The 15483-nt window shown below is 38.2% G+C and overlaps 1 protein-coding gene across 1 annotated transcript; it reads left to right on the top strand.

Moving 5' to 3' along the window:
- The first annotated feature begins 11609 nt into the window (after positions 1–11609).
- Positions 11610–13504, top strand: LOC121426789 (SWI/SNF-related matrix-associated actin-dependent regulator of chromatin subfamily D member 1-like). The gene is made up of 2 exons (XM_041623191.1): positions 11610–11746; positions 13202–13504. The coding sequence occupies exons 1-2, from the start codon at positions 11637–11639 to the stop codon at positions 13386–13388; spliced, it is 297 nt and encodes a 98-aa protein (XP_041479125.1). The 5' UTR covers positions 11610–11636; the 3' UTR covers positions 13389–13504.
- Positions 13505–15483: the final 1979 nt, after the last annotated feature.

The following is a 15483-nucleotide window of genomic DNA, read 5'->3' as shown; positions in this document are numbered from 1 at the left end:
TGAAGGTTGGTGAAGATCTATGAATGGAGGAAGTTGAGAGAGAGAGAGAAAGTGACGGGTGTTTTTACACGCATCATCGCGTCCTGTTGGTCAGTTTCATCTCCCTTAGGGTACACGAAACCCACGCATTAGAGTCACTTTGATGCAAGGCCGTTGTCTCTCTAATTACTCGGCCCACGATATCGCCCTCTTCAGATAAGAAAGATAAATTTGATGGATGTCATATTTGTTAACATACTGGCCTATTCTTGCTTAATCAGTGTATTGGAATTGGTCAAGAGAAACGATTTTGGGGCTTTTCGTCATTGAAAACGGATTTTCATCCTTGAAACTGATGGCCTTGGATCTAGTTCGAAGATCGGGCTGCCTTTATGAGACCTCGAGCCAGAATCATGATTTGAATCATTATTTGAATCATGATTCAAAACACAAACATGAGTCACAATACCACAGAATCAGCGTTTAGATGACCTTCATTCCAATGCTGTTTCTCCTCGGATTCGAGCCGATCCAGTGTGCATCACTGTGTTCAGTTTGACACCCGATATACATGTAGGTCAACTTTTTTTCACGTGTGTTTTGGCTCTCAAAATATAAATCTTTTGCTTCCAGAATTCAGTCTATATACCTGATTTTGTTAATTCATATTCATCTTGTCGGTTTATCGAAAATGGTGTTCGGAGGTGAGTTTCAGCATAGATCAAATTTTTTTATAAATTGACACTATTTTAAACTCAATTTTTACAACTGAGATCATTGTCCAGTTAGTTCATTTACTACAACTTGAAGTAGAAGCCATGACAAAAAAAAAATGAAAAGCAGTAGACGACGCAAGAACCAACACAGGACTTGAAGTTGAATCAATGGTTTATGCAGATTTCCTGTATAAATGACACTTAATTTACCAATGCTGATGTGCGCGTTTGTCACAGTGCGCCAAATTGACACCTGTTACCATGGTTAGAGATGCGCTATTTTATTCATGAATCCACTGTTAGAGTGGACTCATGAATAAAACCACGGCAACGGGCACCAATTAGCCAACTGTGACAAAAGCGCGCATCAGCATTGGAATTTTTACTACACGCGCCAAATTAAGCATGATTTATACGGGAATTATGCATAAACCATGATTCGGGCCAAAAAGTCTGGTGCAGTAAGGACAAACAAAAGCCTGCAGTGGGGCAGGCAGTGATTGGGCTCGCTCTGTCTTTTTTTTGGACGCTGGGGTTTTTGTTCTTGCTAATTGTCCATGGTTCTTAATTCATAGCCTGACACACTAGCCCTTACCATGGTGCGGCAGAACTAGGTATTATTATTCGAGTTTGGGTAACTCCTTCATCATGAAAATTTCTTGCACCCTTATGAATGAAACCGGAAGGGCTGCCATCAAGTTTTATAAAGAAAAATGAATGGAAAAAGTTTATTTTGTTAAATGCAGTTACAGATTTGTGGTGTAGAATATTAGTATTGATTGAATTATTAGCATTGATAAGATTGATATTAAGGACTGTCAATATATAAGTTTACTTTAGTTGGATAAATGCCAAACCTAGCCTTTGTTCTTTTGGTTATGCCCTATTTCATGCGTAAAGGAAATTGCACTTGAACATACTATGGAACATAGTGTTGTGTGGAATATAATTAGGTTAACACACTATTTAGGGTCATGGTTACATGATCATGAAACCGCCGCTTTTTTCATGGAGCTTTTTGGAAAAGAGAAATGTCCCTGAACTATGCGATGAATCAAAATTAATGGTTATCAGTGGGTGAACACTAAGAAATGTGTCTTTTAATCATTATACAGCATTAAAAGGGTGACACCTCTTTAATACGGGAACAAAAGTTTGGTCGTGCTTGACATGGATTCATGAATCGTTTAAAGGAACCTTTGCCACCGGACGCGTATACAAGGTCACCAATGTTTACCCAAGGATTAGGGATGTTATTGTTATCGGGAAGCAAATCGCTTTTTCCCCGTATTCGGCAAATATGTGTGGGCACAAAATATTCATTGCATATTCTTTTCTTTTAAAACTCAATTGGAAAAAATCTTTAAAAATCAGTTGAAATGTTTTTTTTATATATTCTTTTAATCTTAATTTTGTTGCTGCTATGTCAAGTCCTCTGGCAATGATGATTGTTAACATTTGAAAGAAATTAATCTTTTTTATGGGATTCAGAAACTGGTCATATAACCTGTAGCACACTCGCGCTTTAAATACTTTTTCCTACAAACGTAGGAAAAGGATAAAAGATACAAATATTTTACTAGAAGAATAGAATTCTACTCTACTCTTCTCTACTGTTATACATTATTTCAGCATCGGTACGTATGCCATTAAAACTGGTCTCTTGTCCAGCCAAGCTCATTTTTTTGTGAGCTTAACCATGCCTGCCCTAGCACCAGCCAATGATACACTGTAGATCTGCACCTCTCTTCCCGGTCCAGGTCTTTAGTCTTGCACCATCCCCTGTAAACAATATCGCCAAACAAACAAGGAGGTTTTTATTTCTATAGAAAAACTGGAGCAGCTAGCAAGGTAGCTTTTAGTCTCCTCCTTCAGTGGAATTTATCAAACTATTATCAGGACTAAAATAACATTTACATTTTTGAAATTGTCCGTAACAAAGGCGCCCAGCGTGGTCTCGCGTATCTGGTGGCCTGCTTTGCCCGCATCGTTGGGTTTTATCACCTGGGAGAGGTGAAAGGCGGAGAATGAGAGCACGCACGCACATCTAATACCCTTCCCCCTCTTGTTTGCCTTGATCCGCATTCATATTTTTAGCCCTCGATTGTGCCAGGGAGTTACGAGGGTGTTGATGTTTTGTTGGGTTCCGTTCATGGGTCTCACTTTTTACATGATCTATTCAGTGTGGCCTGGTTTCGGCTCTCATCAATTTAGCATGGATACGTTTTATAGTCATCCAACTTGAGTTTGTCAAGTCATGCGTTCGTCGTAATGACTATGGATTCAAAGCCTTTTATTCTTTCCGCAGAACAATTAATGAGATTTAAAGGGTTTAAGAGACCATACTGTGACTCTTTTATTGAGAGGCCTCATTTATCGGCTTGACTGCATTTTATGACCCATTAAGAGGATTTGGCAAAAAAGCACAGTTTTCTTTTCATATTCATCATCCCCCAACCTTTGTTTATTTATTATTATATAATAATGACCTTGATGCCTCGATGCCCTAGTTTAGTTTTTCAGCTGGAAATTGGCTTTTTGATGCAGTGGTAGGACAACCGCCTTCTGAACTTGAGGATGTGGGTTCAGTCCTCAGATAATGAGCTTACCTCATATTCTTTCCTTCTGCTAGAAGGTATATTTAATTTCTCTTAAAAATAGGCATCCTTTGTATGATCTTGGGCTATTGAAATGGTGCATATTAGCAAGGCTCCAGACTAACTCTTTTTTCTTGGTGGCCCGTTCGGTCTACCATAATCGTCAATTTCATACTCTTGGTGGCCCGAAGAGCAAATTTGGTGGCCCTAAAACAATAGAAAGCATAACAATTTATCAAAAGTTTGATTGCTCAACTGGGCCACCAATTGCAGGCTTTTAGAGAATTTTGGTGGCCCGACTCTCATTTTTGGTTGCCCCGGGCCACTGCTGATGTCGTGCCCTGATATTAGTATTGCATGTTCCAGCTTTAGCGTGCCTTCTGCGATAACATGCAAAGGTATGCTACGAATCACTTCCCATTGGGTGTGTGTTTACCTCACGTTCTATTTTATGGATTTGAGGGCATTGCATCCTTGCCCTCTTCATTATTGGATTTTTTTTCAGAGCTCCTCTGAATTATATAAATTTTAAAGGGGTACTCCCGGCTGAAAATATACCTAATTAAATAGAGTAAAATTCACAGCAAAATGCTGAAAATATCATCAAAATCTGATAACAAGTAACAAAGTTATTGAATTTTAAAATTAAGTAATATATTGTTAAAATAGTAATAAACACCTCATCATGCATATTCATTAGATGGGCTGATGATGTCACATCCCCACTTTCCCTTTTCCTATGTTTATTACATGAAATCATATTTGTTTCATTATTTCATACATGTGTGAAGGATATGTCTCCCTTATAATGAAATAAGTTGCAGCAATAAATATCTAATGCACTAAATCAGTTGTCAATCCGATTTTTCTAGTTCTTGGAGGAAAAAATTGAATAAACTTAAATTCATCTTATAAAATACAAAAGAACAAGTGGCGATATGACATCATAAATTTGTTCATTGAATATTCATGAAGACATGCCTAGAACTGTTTCACCGGAATAATGCAAATTTCGTGACTTTCTTATGCACTGTCCGATTTTAATCAAATTTTCAGTTTTTTGGGGGGTCTGATTTTGCTATTCAAATTTTATTATCTTCAGCCTGGAGCATCCCATTAATGTTAGTTGTCACAAACATTTCATTACTATTGTACATTAGCATGCAAATAATGATTGATTAGATTGAAAAATTAATACTGCTGATGGTCATTCTGAAGGAAGTTTCCTGTTTTAATATCTTTTTTTTTTTTGGGGGGGGAAACTTGGTGTTTTATGCAGGTGTTCATTGGTAGAGGTGTTTATTAGAGTGTATCTCTGTGAAGGCCAAGGGCATTGTGAAAAAGGACTTTTAGACGACATTGGTTTACTTTCATATTTGCATGTATATGATTATTGTTTGTAATAATTTATTCCTCGTCTGAATGTCATATGTCACAGTTGCAACTGCATGTACATTATTGATCACAAGAATGAAAGTAATTTGCTGGACGAAAGTAAAATATTAACATCAGGGTTGGTCACTTACATTCACCCTGTTCAGACTGTTCACCGGGGACATCTCCCGGGGATCCCCCGGTACCCGGGACATCCCCCGGAAAATTGACAGTCTGGACAGTCTGGAAGATTGTCCCCCGTCTCACCAAGGTCAAGAGCGGCAAATTCAGATTCATGCTTTGCCAAAGAACAGTAGGATCGGAACCCTGTACCCTATGGTTCAAAGTTCAGATCCTAAGCCGCCAGACCACTCCAACTAGAATTTACGGCCCTATCGATAATAGATTCTTCAGCAATGTTCTGGTCGTAAAAATGAGCGTGGTCTAAACGCGCTGACAGCGAGACGAGATGTCTGTGCTATGTAGGTTTATGGCCCAGCTTCTACAAAAGGGAAATATGTTGAATATATTTCCTTTGTTTAGTGTGTGACCTCGAACTTGGAACGCGGTTCAATATCCTTTTTGATGGTATCTCTGTTTAAATTCTGTAATTGATTAAGAATCAATTCTCCAATCAATCAATTGTAGCAAAGGTGGCGATTCTGGGAAGGTACAAACTGAAAACTTGAATGCATATTACCAAGGCCAACTTGTAATTGAAGTTATGGCCATTAAGGTAGAGAGATAGAAAAAAAAGTTAAGAGATATGGAGAGCCAGAAGGGGGGGCACAGTAAAAATGCTGTATAAATGTGTTATTCAATGCTGCTTACTAGAACATTACACAGTAGTTGTTTAATCAGATTAAACAAGTGTTTAAAATCTGAAACAACAAAGTTTAATTGTTAATATGGTACCTACTACCCCAAAACTACCTATCAGTCGCCAGGTATGCTTCTCTGTAAATAGCCAAAATAGTAATTTAGTCTCCAAAAACCCCAAAATTGAAAAATGGCCTATCTGAAAAAGCAATTCTTCTTTATACTGTGGAAATTTGAAGTCGTGAAGTTGAATAAAAGAAAAGATAGGCCTACAAGAGTTTCTTGGAAACTACTTTTTCGGACTGCTTGGAAGTTTCACTGAGATTACACAGTATGCACATCTCATGCTTGAGTGAACCATGCTGAACTTCAAACCTTGTTTTCTCACTTTCTTTTCAGCTCTTGCTGAATTTCCTCTGCATTCAATCGAGCACTTGTAATGGCTATTGTTGGTCAATTTGAACATATTATATGTCATTATAAAGCTTAGAGAGTGAATTATCAAGCTCAATAAAAATTGCAATATTCATTTTGGTCGACTCGTTAATTCTCAACAAATTAAGCATGATTGTTCAAACTGTTAAACAACTACTGTAAGGTTCATATGATTGTATTTACTGTTAGGGGGCAAGGCCTACTTTCTACTGACATTGCTGATGTAAAATTTTCATTTTTTTTTTCCGTAACAAAAGACAATATAGAAAGAGCATACGATGTAGAGTTCTTTCCAAGCAATTACGAGCAAGAGTCCCATTTTTTGAGGATCAGATAGCACTCCTAGATGTCGCGAACCGCTGTCATGGTGTGTACATGAAGTCAATCAGTCTCAGAGAGCGACAGCAGCAGCCTACGTTGCCAAGCCCGAAGAGCGCCCATGCCGAGCGGCTCGACGTTGGCAGAGCTTTAAAACAAATGGCATAATTTGCGCTTAGCGACTGCTGATATATATCTCCAATTTGTACCCACTGAGCTGAATTGTTTTCATGCAAGGAGACAAATTATCTTCTGAATGGATCTCGGTCTCGGTGGAAACTATTACAAGCTCGTCTGGTTTTGTGCACACTTTGAGAATGGTTTACGTCAATCACGCCACTTGTCGCTTTGACATGGTACTGTATAAAACTCTGGCATGAGTTAAACTAGTTAATACCCCAGACTTTAACCAAAACTGTGCTAAAGCATGAAGAAATATACTTTTGCTCAAGACCATCTCTAGGTTTAATACATCTTCAGCTTTTGTGTCAAATTAGGAAGGAATTTGATAGAGCATGTTCAATTATGACCTGATCTTGTATCCTCAAATAAAGGCAAATTGGGCTTTGCAATAAAAAAAGTTCAGTCGCATTGCGTATACAAATCATCTACAAGTTTGTGTTTGATTTTTGGACTTATGCTTAATTTAGAAATGAACTTAATTTCATTGCAGCACCCCCATAAAAGTCTTTGCAATCTTCTATAGTTTTCATAAGACAGAATGTTTGCTGCACAATACCTGGTATGCACTCATTCCTTTCAGCAAAGTGAACATGCTGAAAACTAATGAAGATATGAAATTATCACCACAGTCTCACACAGACACAACCCAGAACTATGCAGATCTGAAGAATCATCTCTATGAAAGAAAATTGGTATAAAAAATGCAATTTCATCATCTTTGAATTAAAAGTATTTTATTTGTTACACCCTGTACAGGTAAAGATGGATATTCCACTTTTATTGAGCACAGACCTGTACAGTTATCATATTTATCTACATGACTCTTTAACGAAATAACACAAACTTTTGTCTGCATTAAGCCACCCACATCTGCATTAAGCCAGCCACCCTTCTTGAAAAATACTTTAAAATCAAAGAAAGTACAAGTTGGTGTGCCCTTTTGGGAGGGGGGGTTAAAAGATTCCTAACTGTGATTGAAAATTCAAGACATACCATCACTCTTGAAGCATTCTATTTCACAGGTGGAGATATGGGAGTCGGTGAAGAGATAACAAAAAGGGCGTATCATCGTCACACACGAGATCGGAGGAGGCGTGGTTTGTAGGGCAATTGAAGGGCTTGATTATCCCAATTTAAACAATTTATCAGGAATTTGGAACTCCCTTTACCCCTTCTAAAAGGCAAACAAATTTAGTGCTTTTAAAAATTTATTTCATTTTCGTTATTATATCCAGTACATATGAATTTGTTGTCGATGTTTTTGGATTTCTCCCAGGCATGTTTTGGATTGGATGATTTTAACCTCTGGGTCATGACGGCGCTACTATTTGTTTATATTTGATGGTAGGCAAAATCGGGACCCTCTCTTTTTCTAGCCTCTGAAATTTTGAGTACCACTTTTTCTTACTCTATGATCAGTGCATAAATTCTGCCTCAACTAATTTCCCCAAGCCCATCATATTTTTAAAGCCTGCTCTTTGCGACATGATATTTCACAGTTATCATGCTAATAGGCATGCTGATACCCTTTTTCATCATGCAATACTCGATAGCTGCTAGACGGAATGACTGATAGGGAATCCTCATCAATAAACATTAGCTTTGTCTGTGAACATATGATACCATTGTTTTTATTTTGATGTGTATGCGTCTTTGTGGGTGTGTGTAATTGTAAGCTCGAATTCAGTATCATGATCGGCATCTCGGCATGATGCAAAGCACCGACCAATAACCTGTGCAATTCTGAGTCACATGACTGTTCAGACTCAAGAAAACCAGACTTTACTTGTCTCAGGGAAACATCAATCATGAAGACTCATTGATATAAAAAAATGCAAGTAGCAAGTAGATATAGAAGAAAACAAGTAAGAAAAATAGTACCAGTAATAGTACAAACTTTTCAGTCACTTTTTTATATGTCCATCGATTAATCTATCTAGATATAATCCATTCTGCATTGCACTTTTGTTATCAACCCAGCTTTAATAATTAGCTTGAGCTGCCATTTTCAGTGCTAAGTGAAGAAAAAGGTATTTTGATACCTTGAATTAATATCTTGCCCAGTATCCATTCACATTGCCTGGGTCAATAGCAGCATAATTTGGGTAAATGTTCAAGGAAAGAACACTTTGGCGATATGAACCAGAGAACAAGAGAAGGAAATAGATTAAGACAATTTTTTGTTATAAGTATGGAATATTCGTTGACAATCGGATGAACTTTACAATGTGTGAAAGTAGCTCCTTGCTTGCATGCGAGTGAGGGGTGGAGTGGCTATCATTTTCTCAAAGTAAACTTGATACCTTACGTCAATGGTACCCCAACAACTTCTCAGCGAAGGTGGAGGCCGACGCCATCCCCGACCAAGACAAGGTCTTCAGGTCAACCAAACCGCTCTTCAAGAAACCAGCTACAAACTGTGATCAGAATTCTTTACTCTCCTTTCAATTTTCAACTATTTCATAATATCCCTCGAATAAATATTTCATTCAAAGCTTCCTTTGCTTAAACTCAGTTTCCTGTGGCGTTTTTAATGATATTTTATGTGTTTTTTATGTGTTTATCTGGGTTTTTATGTGTTTTCTCTTGCAAACGTGACTTGGAATGCCCCACTATTTCTTCGTTTGTCAGGCTTAGTTCTTCTGTCTTGGCGTATGGCGCGGATCTTTCATCTTGCATCTAGGGTCATGATCAAACACTAACCTTCAAGTGAACCATTAACAAATACATTTCACAAATGAGGGCCTATTCTCAATAGTGTTTTTGTAACGCAGCATGTGTCCAGAAATGGGGAAGTGGCGTTCCCTTGTTGAAGAAATAATCCAGCGTGTATTCACCTTCTGATGTTTTAATTATAATACCCAAGTGACCTTCGAAGTACTATAGCTGTATTCCTTTGAAATCGTCAAAAAGTTTGTGTTCTTTAATTGCTTGAAAAAAAGCTCGAGCCGCTTTTGTTGCGAGATGGCGCTTGTGATAACAAAGTACATTAGAACCAATTTGTAGGTACCTGCTAATTATTGGTCAGTGCCACTATGCCTTCGAGGTATAAGCTACAATGGAATGTGGAGATTGTGCTGAAAGCCGTCCATGACACGGGATTGGCATCGGATCGTAACCTCTTCCGGAATTTTCACAAAGAGTGAAGGGGAAGAGGGGGGAAACCGAAGTGCTCTCATGACAAGTGACCAGTGCCAATCATTCCGCTCACACTCTATCAAGTTTTAACCCCAAACCACAAAAAGACTAATACTGATTTTTTGTAATATACATTTTTGTTCACTTAAATAATCCGCAGCAGAATCCTACCATTTATAGTATAACCGCAATGATTATTCTTCCACCTTAATCTGCAGTTGTTGAGTGCATAGAATCTATTGATCAAATTCTTCCATAAACCCGATGCAATCTGCAACAGAATCAGATGGAAGTGTTATGAAAATAATCAGAACTAAAAGGGAATTTGTTAGCTATTTGCTGTTTATATTATTTGGTTTGCTTTCTTTTCTCTTTAAGAAAGAAAAATACTTCAGTGTGCACAAAACTGTATAAGTCACATGTTTGTTATTAGTTTAATTAAATCTTTTTAGATTGGCTTTTGTAGTAAGGATTTGAGCAGAAAACTCAATACTTGCAACTTTTGATAAGGGTTGTAGGAAGTGCTGTTCCTGGATATCTTGGGGTATCTATTACCTTTAGCACAAGAATGCATGCGTAAAGGTATTGTTTAACTTTGTGAGCAGCCGATTTAAAAAATTCTCAAACCAAGATGAAACATGTGTACAAGTGCATGTACAGGTATTAAAACTAATAAACCCTGAAAACAACCATTATTTTTATTATTATACAGACACAGGTGACAAGTATGACTTTCTAGCTCAGATATTTTAAAAGTCAAATCGATGTTAACCAATCACTTTAACAGTCGTTTGTAAAGTCATGTGTAACTTTAACAGTGCTAAGGGGTGTTGGACACTGATTTAATTGTGACTATAGGGGAGCGTTTCATGAAAGGACTTGTCGGACGTTTTATCCAACACGTCCTGTTACTATAGTAACAAGTGCTTCTTCAGTTACTATAGTAACAAGTGCTTCTCAACCAATCACAATCCAGGAAAGTTGTCAGATCTGACAACTTGTCAGGCGAAAATATTGATGAAACACCCCCCAGGTCGCACGTTGCATTGTAAAACAGATCCCCGCATTGGTCAATCCATTCTCAGAGGATGCGCACTACTGCATAGTCAAGAGTAAGATTGCACAGTGAATATATAATGTGTGCATGGGCACTTTAAGTAAGTCACACTCAACACTTTTTGAAACATCACTTGGGTCTGGTGGGTGTTTCATGAAAGTTGTCATCGCTGACTAAATTGTCGGTGCTGACAATTTCAGTGAAATCCTTGGTTTTGATTGGCTGAGGGGCACTGGCCTCTGACTGTTACTATGGTAACTGTCAGAGAAAGACAACTTGTCAGTGCTGACAACTTTCATGAAACGGCCCCCAGGTGTGTGTAACGCTGATCAAGAAATTTGATTGGTGGACAGCCCAAACCACCCCAGAGACAGCTCTGGTGATGCCAAAGATTAGCGGCAAATCATCATAAAAAATTATGACAATTATACTTGCTTATATAGCACTTACGCCTCTTTATCAGATGTATCGAAGCCGAGCTATTGTTACGTGCTCGGGTTCAAGAAGTAAATTCCTGCCAGGTACCCATTTACCTCACCTGGGTTGAATGCAGCACAATGTGGATAAACTCCTTGCTGAAGGAATTATGCCAATGCTGGGATCCTAACCAACAACCCTATGTTTCAAAGTCTGGAGACTAATCCACTGGGCCACGATGCTCCTTCTATTAATCATGTATCCATGTTTGATGTGATTGGTCATACTTGTTTGGTTTTATTTAATTAATTTATTTTATTTCCAGGCAAAAGACAAGAATATGTACAAAAGGAATAAATTACCACCGACTAGTGCCTGAGGATGACTAAAAGAAAGACTTGTTTCTGTTATGAAGCTCTCCTCCCTAGTCAGGGTTTACAAATATACACAAATAAAATCAGTATAAAATGGTAAATGTTCATATTAATACAAAGAACTTAATAATAAAGAGTGTTTGTTTCCATGTGCAATTATAATATCCAGTTAACTCTTCTTTTCTTTGATTGTCTTTTACAGAGAGGTGGAGGGTCTGGAGGTCAGAGGATGGGGGCGGGCATGCCACCCCCCTACGGGGGCATGAGGGGCATGAACCAAAGCATGGACCAGTCTAGAAAGAGGCACGCCCAGGCGGAGGCTCAAAAGAAGTCGCAGAGGTAAGTCAAAATCACTCTTCTGGACCAATATCACAATTGATGTTGATAAAAGTAATACAGGAAAACATTACATGCGTAAGATAAATTTTTCCTGATCTTGAAAAATACATGTACATGATTTTGGAGAAATTGTATAACTCTGCACCAAATAAAATTGTAATAGTTGCATTTGTATATCACTTCATTCGTTTCTTAGTGCTTTACATGTACTTATTATTACCCAGCCATGGGCTTCTTCCTTGCCTTGCTCACAAAGTATGTACTTTCCCCACTCCCTGGGTAGCATTCCAACAAGAGTTCAAAGACCCAAATACTCGGCATACTACAAAGTCTTTCACATCCTACCGGGTACCCATTCAACACCTGGGTGGAGAAAGGTAAATTGTGGATTGATGCCTTGCCAAAGGACGCTAGGCCATGGTGGGATTCCAACACATTACTCTCTGATTACCAGGCGAAAGTTAGAACTGATTCACCATGACGTTTCCTCAAGGTGACCCTACTATGATATGGAATCCATATGATTGTGATATTGTATAATTAGCAGGATTTAAACACCCTTCGGATACCCTATGATGATCAGTGACAAAATGTCGGCGGTCATACGAACCGTGGTATCACACATACAATGGTGCAAACCCATTTCAGAGAAAATCAACTTCAAAGTTTACTATAATTTTGACACTTTGTTCCCTGGCCTCACAACGTATTCATTGCTTGAAAAATATATGGTTGGAAAGACCAAGAAAATTGCTTGACATTGGTATATTTATTTTAACACAAAAGAAAGGATGCGAGAGAATATGGCAAAAGAGCTACATGATTGTAATTTCGGTTTGAGCAATTTAGATTTTCCCTGTACAAAAATGCCATAGGGAAAAAGCAATACGAGTCGCCTGACCGGGATTTCGATGCGTGCGATCCGTCATAATGATGTTTCGCTTCACATGTGCAAAGTCAATGCAGTGCCCAGTGCCGATACGACGGTTTGGTTGACCGCGTGCATTGAAATCGCAGGCAGTCAAACGTCGCATCGCTCTGTTACAGTACACGTTTCCGATGGGATTTGCGCATTTTATTAAAAATGTGTATGGCATCGCTGTGAAAATCCTCTCATATCTCAGAAAATGAAATGAATTGCTGTCTAAAAATTTTGTTATGAATAGAGTAGGACTTGTATTTCTATTTTCTGCAAAAATCTCAAAATCGATTTGTACAAAAATTATTAAACTGTACAAACCTTACATCATTTTTGGACAATTAATAAACCTTTGCGATTTTAGAACAACTTGGAGCAACGTGTTACCAGAACAACTCTTATCTTTTGGCTAAAAAAATTATGTGCAAGAACTATTCACTACCTTGAGTTTTATCTTAAAGTTCCCATCTAGATTTCATATGCAACAACATTTGATTGTAATTATATTTCACATATTTTTGCTTGCACATCTGTAGCAACAGGAAGAAAAAGAAGATGGCCGACAAAGTGCTTCCGCAGAGGATCAGAGACCTGGTGCCTGAGTCCCAGGCCTACATGGACCTGTTGGCCTTCGAGCGTAAGCTAGATGCCACCATCATGCGGAAGAGACTAGACATCCAGGAGGCCTTGAAGAGACCTGTCAAGGTAAGGTATCCTTCATGATGTGATGGCTTTTAGTAAAAAGAAAAAAAAAGACAGATATTTTGAACTGCCTGGCAGTACTGATTTTCAATAGTTAGTACTGGAAAGTGAGAAGAATAATGATGGTATTGTGCAAAATGCTGATTTCTAAAGTTTTCTATACAGGTATTGAAATATGGCGTTTCTTTGAATATTGATTTCCTCACCAAAATACTGATTTTCAGCTTTTAAGTACTGAAATGCTCTTGCCTTGTTAAGATTGGCAGCTCTGAATGTCATGAGCATGGCCAGCTGAAACAAAAATCATAACACGATATTCAGCTTTATAGATTATGGACACCTTTCAAAGTCAGTGAGAATTCTGGAAATATGTATACTGGAGTTCTGTCATGTCCTAGGAGAAGATTTCATTAGATTGGAAACAAATTTCTATAGTTATTACTTCATATGAAAATAGAGTCTTGATATTAAGACTACCCAACAATAGGCCTTCCTAAACCTTTGAAAGCTGTTCTGAAGAGGACAATATGATTAGAAGTTTGGACCGACCAATTGGACGGAAGGGCCAGCTTGCCACGCCCTTTCCATTTCTGGCTCACCAACTCATTAATCACCCAATTCACGCACCCCTCTGGAACGGACCGCTCCTACAAGTTCATCCCAATTGCTCAAATTCGTTATTTTTTTCTGGTGTATTGGTCCAACGATCCTGTGAAACGCATCCTGGTTTCTTTTGAAATGATCTGCCCTTCGACAATGGAATCAGACCAGAGAAAACTAATATTGTTTTTTATCTCTTGATCAGCCATTCTGTGGGGTTGTGATTCTGTTATTGTGGTCTTTCCATCTCAGATCACCAGGTGGTGGTCTCTTCTAGTTAATGGTATGGGGGTGCAGCCTTTGACTGATAGGTCTAGACTCTATTGTATAACTCCTACCCAAAGTAGGGCAGGTCAATGGCGATATCGTCCAGCCCTTCAGAGAACAGTATCAATCTTGAGCATGCACAGACTGACATGTATATAAGATTTCTGAAAGGGTTGAGCACGGATTACCACATTGGTTATTCCAGATTTCCTTAAAGAAGAACTTGGGTTGAAGATCTCCTAGAATGTCAATATGCTTAATTAGCACCAGGGTAACGTAATGAATCTAGCAATCACTAATTGTGTTATTTCTCCAGTTGTACCTGTCCATCCAGCTAAAATGGTTAGCTTTTAAATAATGAATGCTTTGTAGTTAAGAGGCAGTACCATCCTCAGAAACAAGGGTTTGTAGATTTACTTCCCGTAATAATTTTTTTTTTCATTAGACTTAATCCTCTTGCAAGGTCCACCCACCTTAATAAAAAAATGAGCTCATTTTTCTAGTATATGGTCTATTGCTCAAAGATATTGCATGATAATTTGAAAGATAATACAAGCCTAATAACGAGTATCTGTAGATTGGCCTAAATTCATCTTCATCTTCATTAATCATTGAAATTGCCTCTGCCCTAAAAATTTACCAAAACCAATGAATCGCACTTCACCCACTAACACAATTTCTTGACATAGTTTTTTCCAGCCCATGGAATATGGTCTAATTGATTGCTGCAGTTGCGTGTTTGTTGAACAATTTATCTAGACTCCCAATTGTTTCCATTCTTTAGGGCGGCCCTTCCCCCCCTACGATACTAGTATATACATAACAGGGAGAATAAGTGTTTTGATGAATATTGTCATATATCACCGTTAGACACAATACCCTCTGCCGTCAGCCTCTTTATTGTATTGTTACCGAGCCATGTTATCTTTCTGATAAACAGCAGGCCAACACGCCATCACCAATGGGTGCTCAGGCGTTAAGTGGCTTTTAATCTAAATATAGTTAAAGAAATAGAACAGAATCAATTAGTCTTTTGGAGGGTTTGTATACAACTATTTATCCTGACACAATTTTGAATATTGTTGAAACAGGTCAAGGGTAACCCTGAAAGCACACATCTCTACCCGATAAACTATTTACCCAGTCCTTTATCTTGCTATGACAATTTGCGCTCTTCACCATGTCGCTGTCTGCAATACGCACGGGTGTCAATCATTCGCGAAGTTTGTTCAAGAAAACGAATGTTCTT

This window comes from Lytechinus variegatus, chromosome 13 (assembly GCF_018143015.1).
Source record: "Lytechinus variegatus isolate NC3 chromosome 13, Lvar_3.0, whole genome shotgun sequence".
Classification (NCBI taxonomy): Eukaryota; Metazoa; Echinodermata; class Echinoidea; order Temnopleuroida; family Toxopneustidae; genus Lytechinus; species Lytechinus variegatus.
Note: the sequence above shows the minus strand (reverse complement) of the source record. Positions and strands in the feature narration are given on the sequence as shown.

Coding starts and splice junctions, on each gene's coding strand:
- LOC121426789 (XM_041623191.1), top strand. CDS start 11,637: ATGGGGGCGGGCATGCCACCCCCCTACGGGGGCATGAGGGGCATGAAC. Junction 11,747..13,201: donor GCTCAAAAGAAGTCGCAGAG/GTAAGTCAAAAT, acceptor GCACATCTGTAG/CAACAGGAAGAAAAAGAAGA.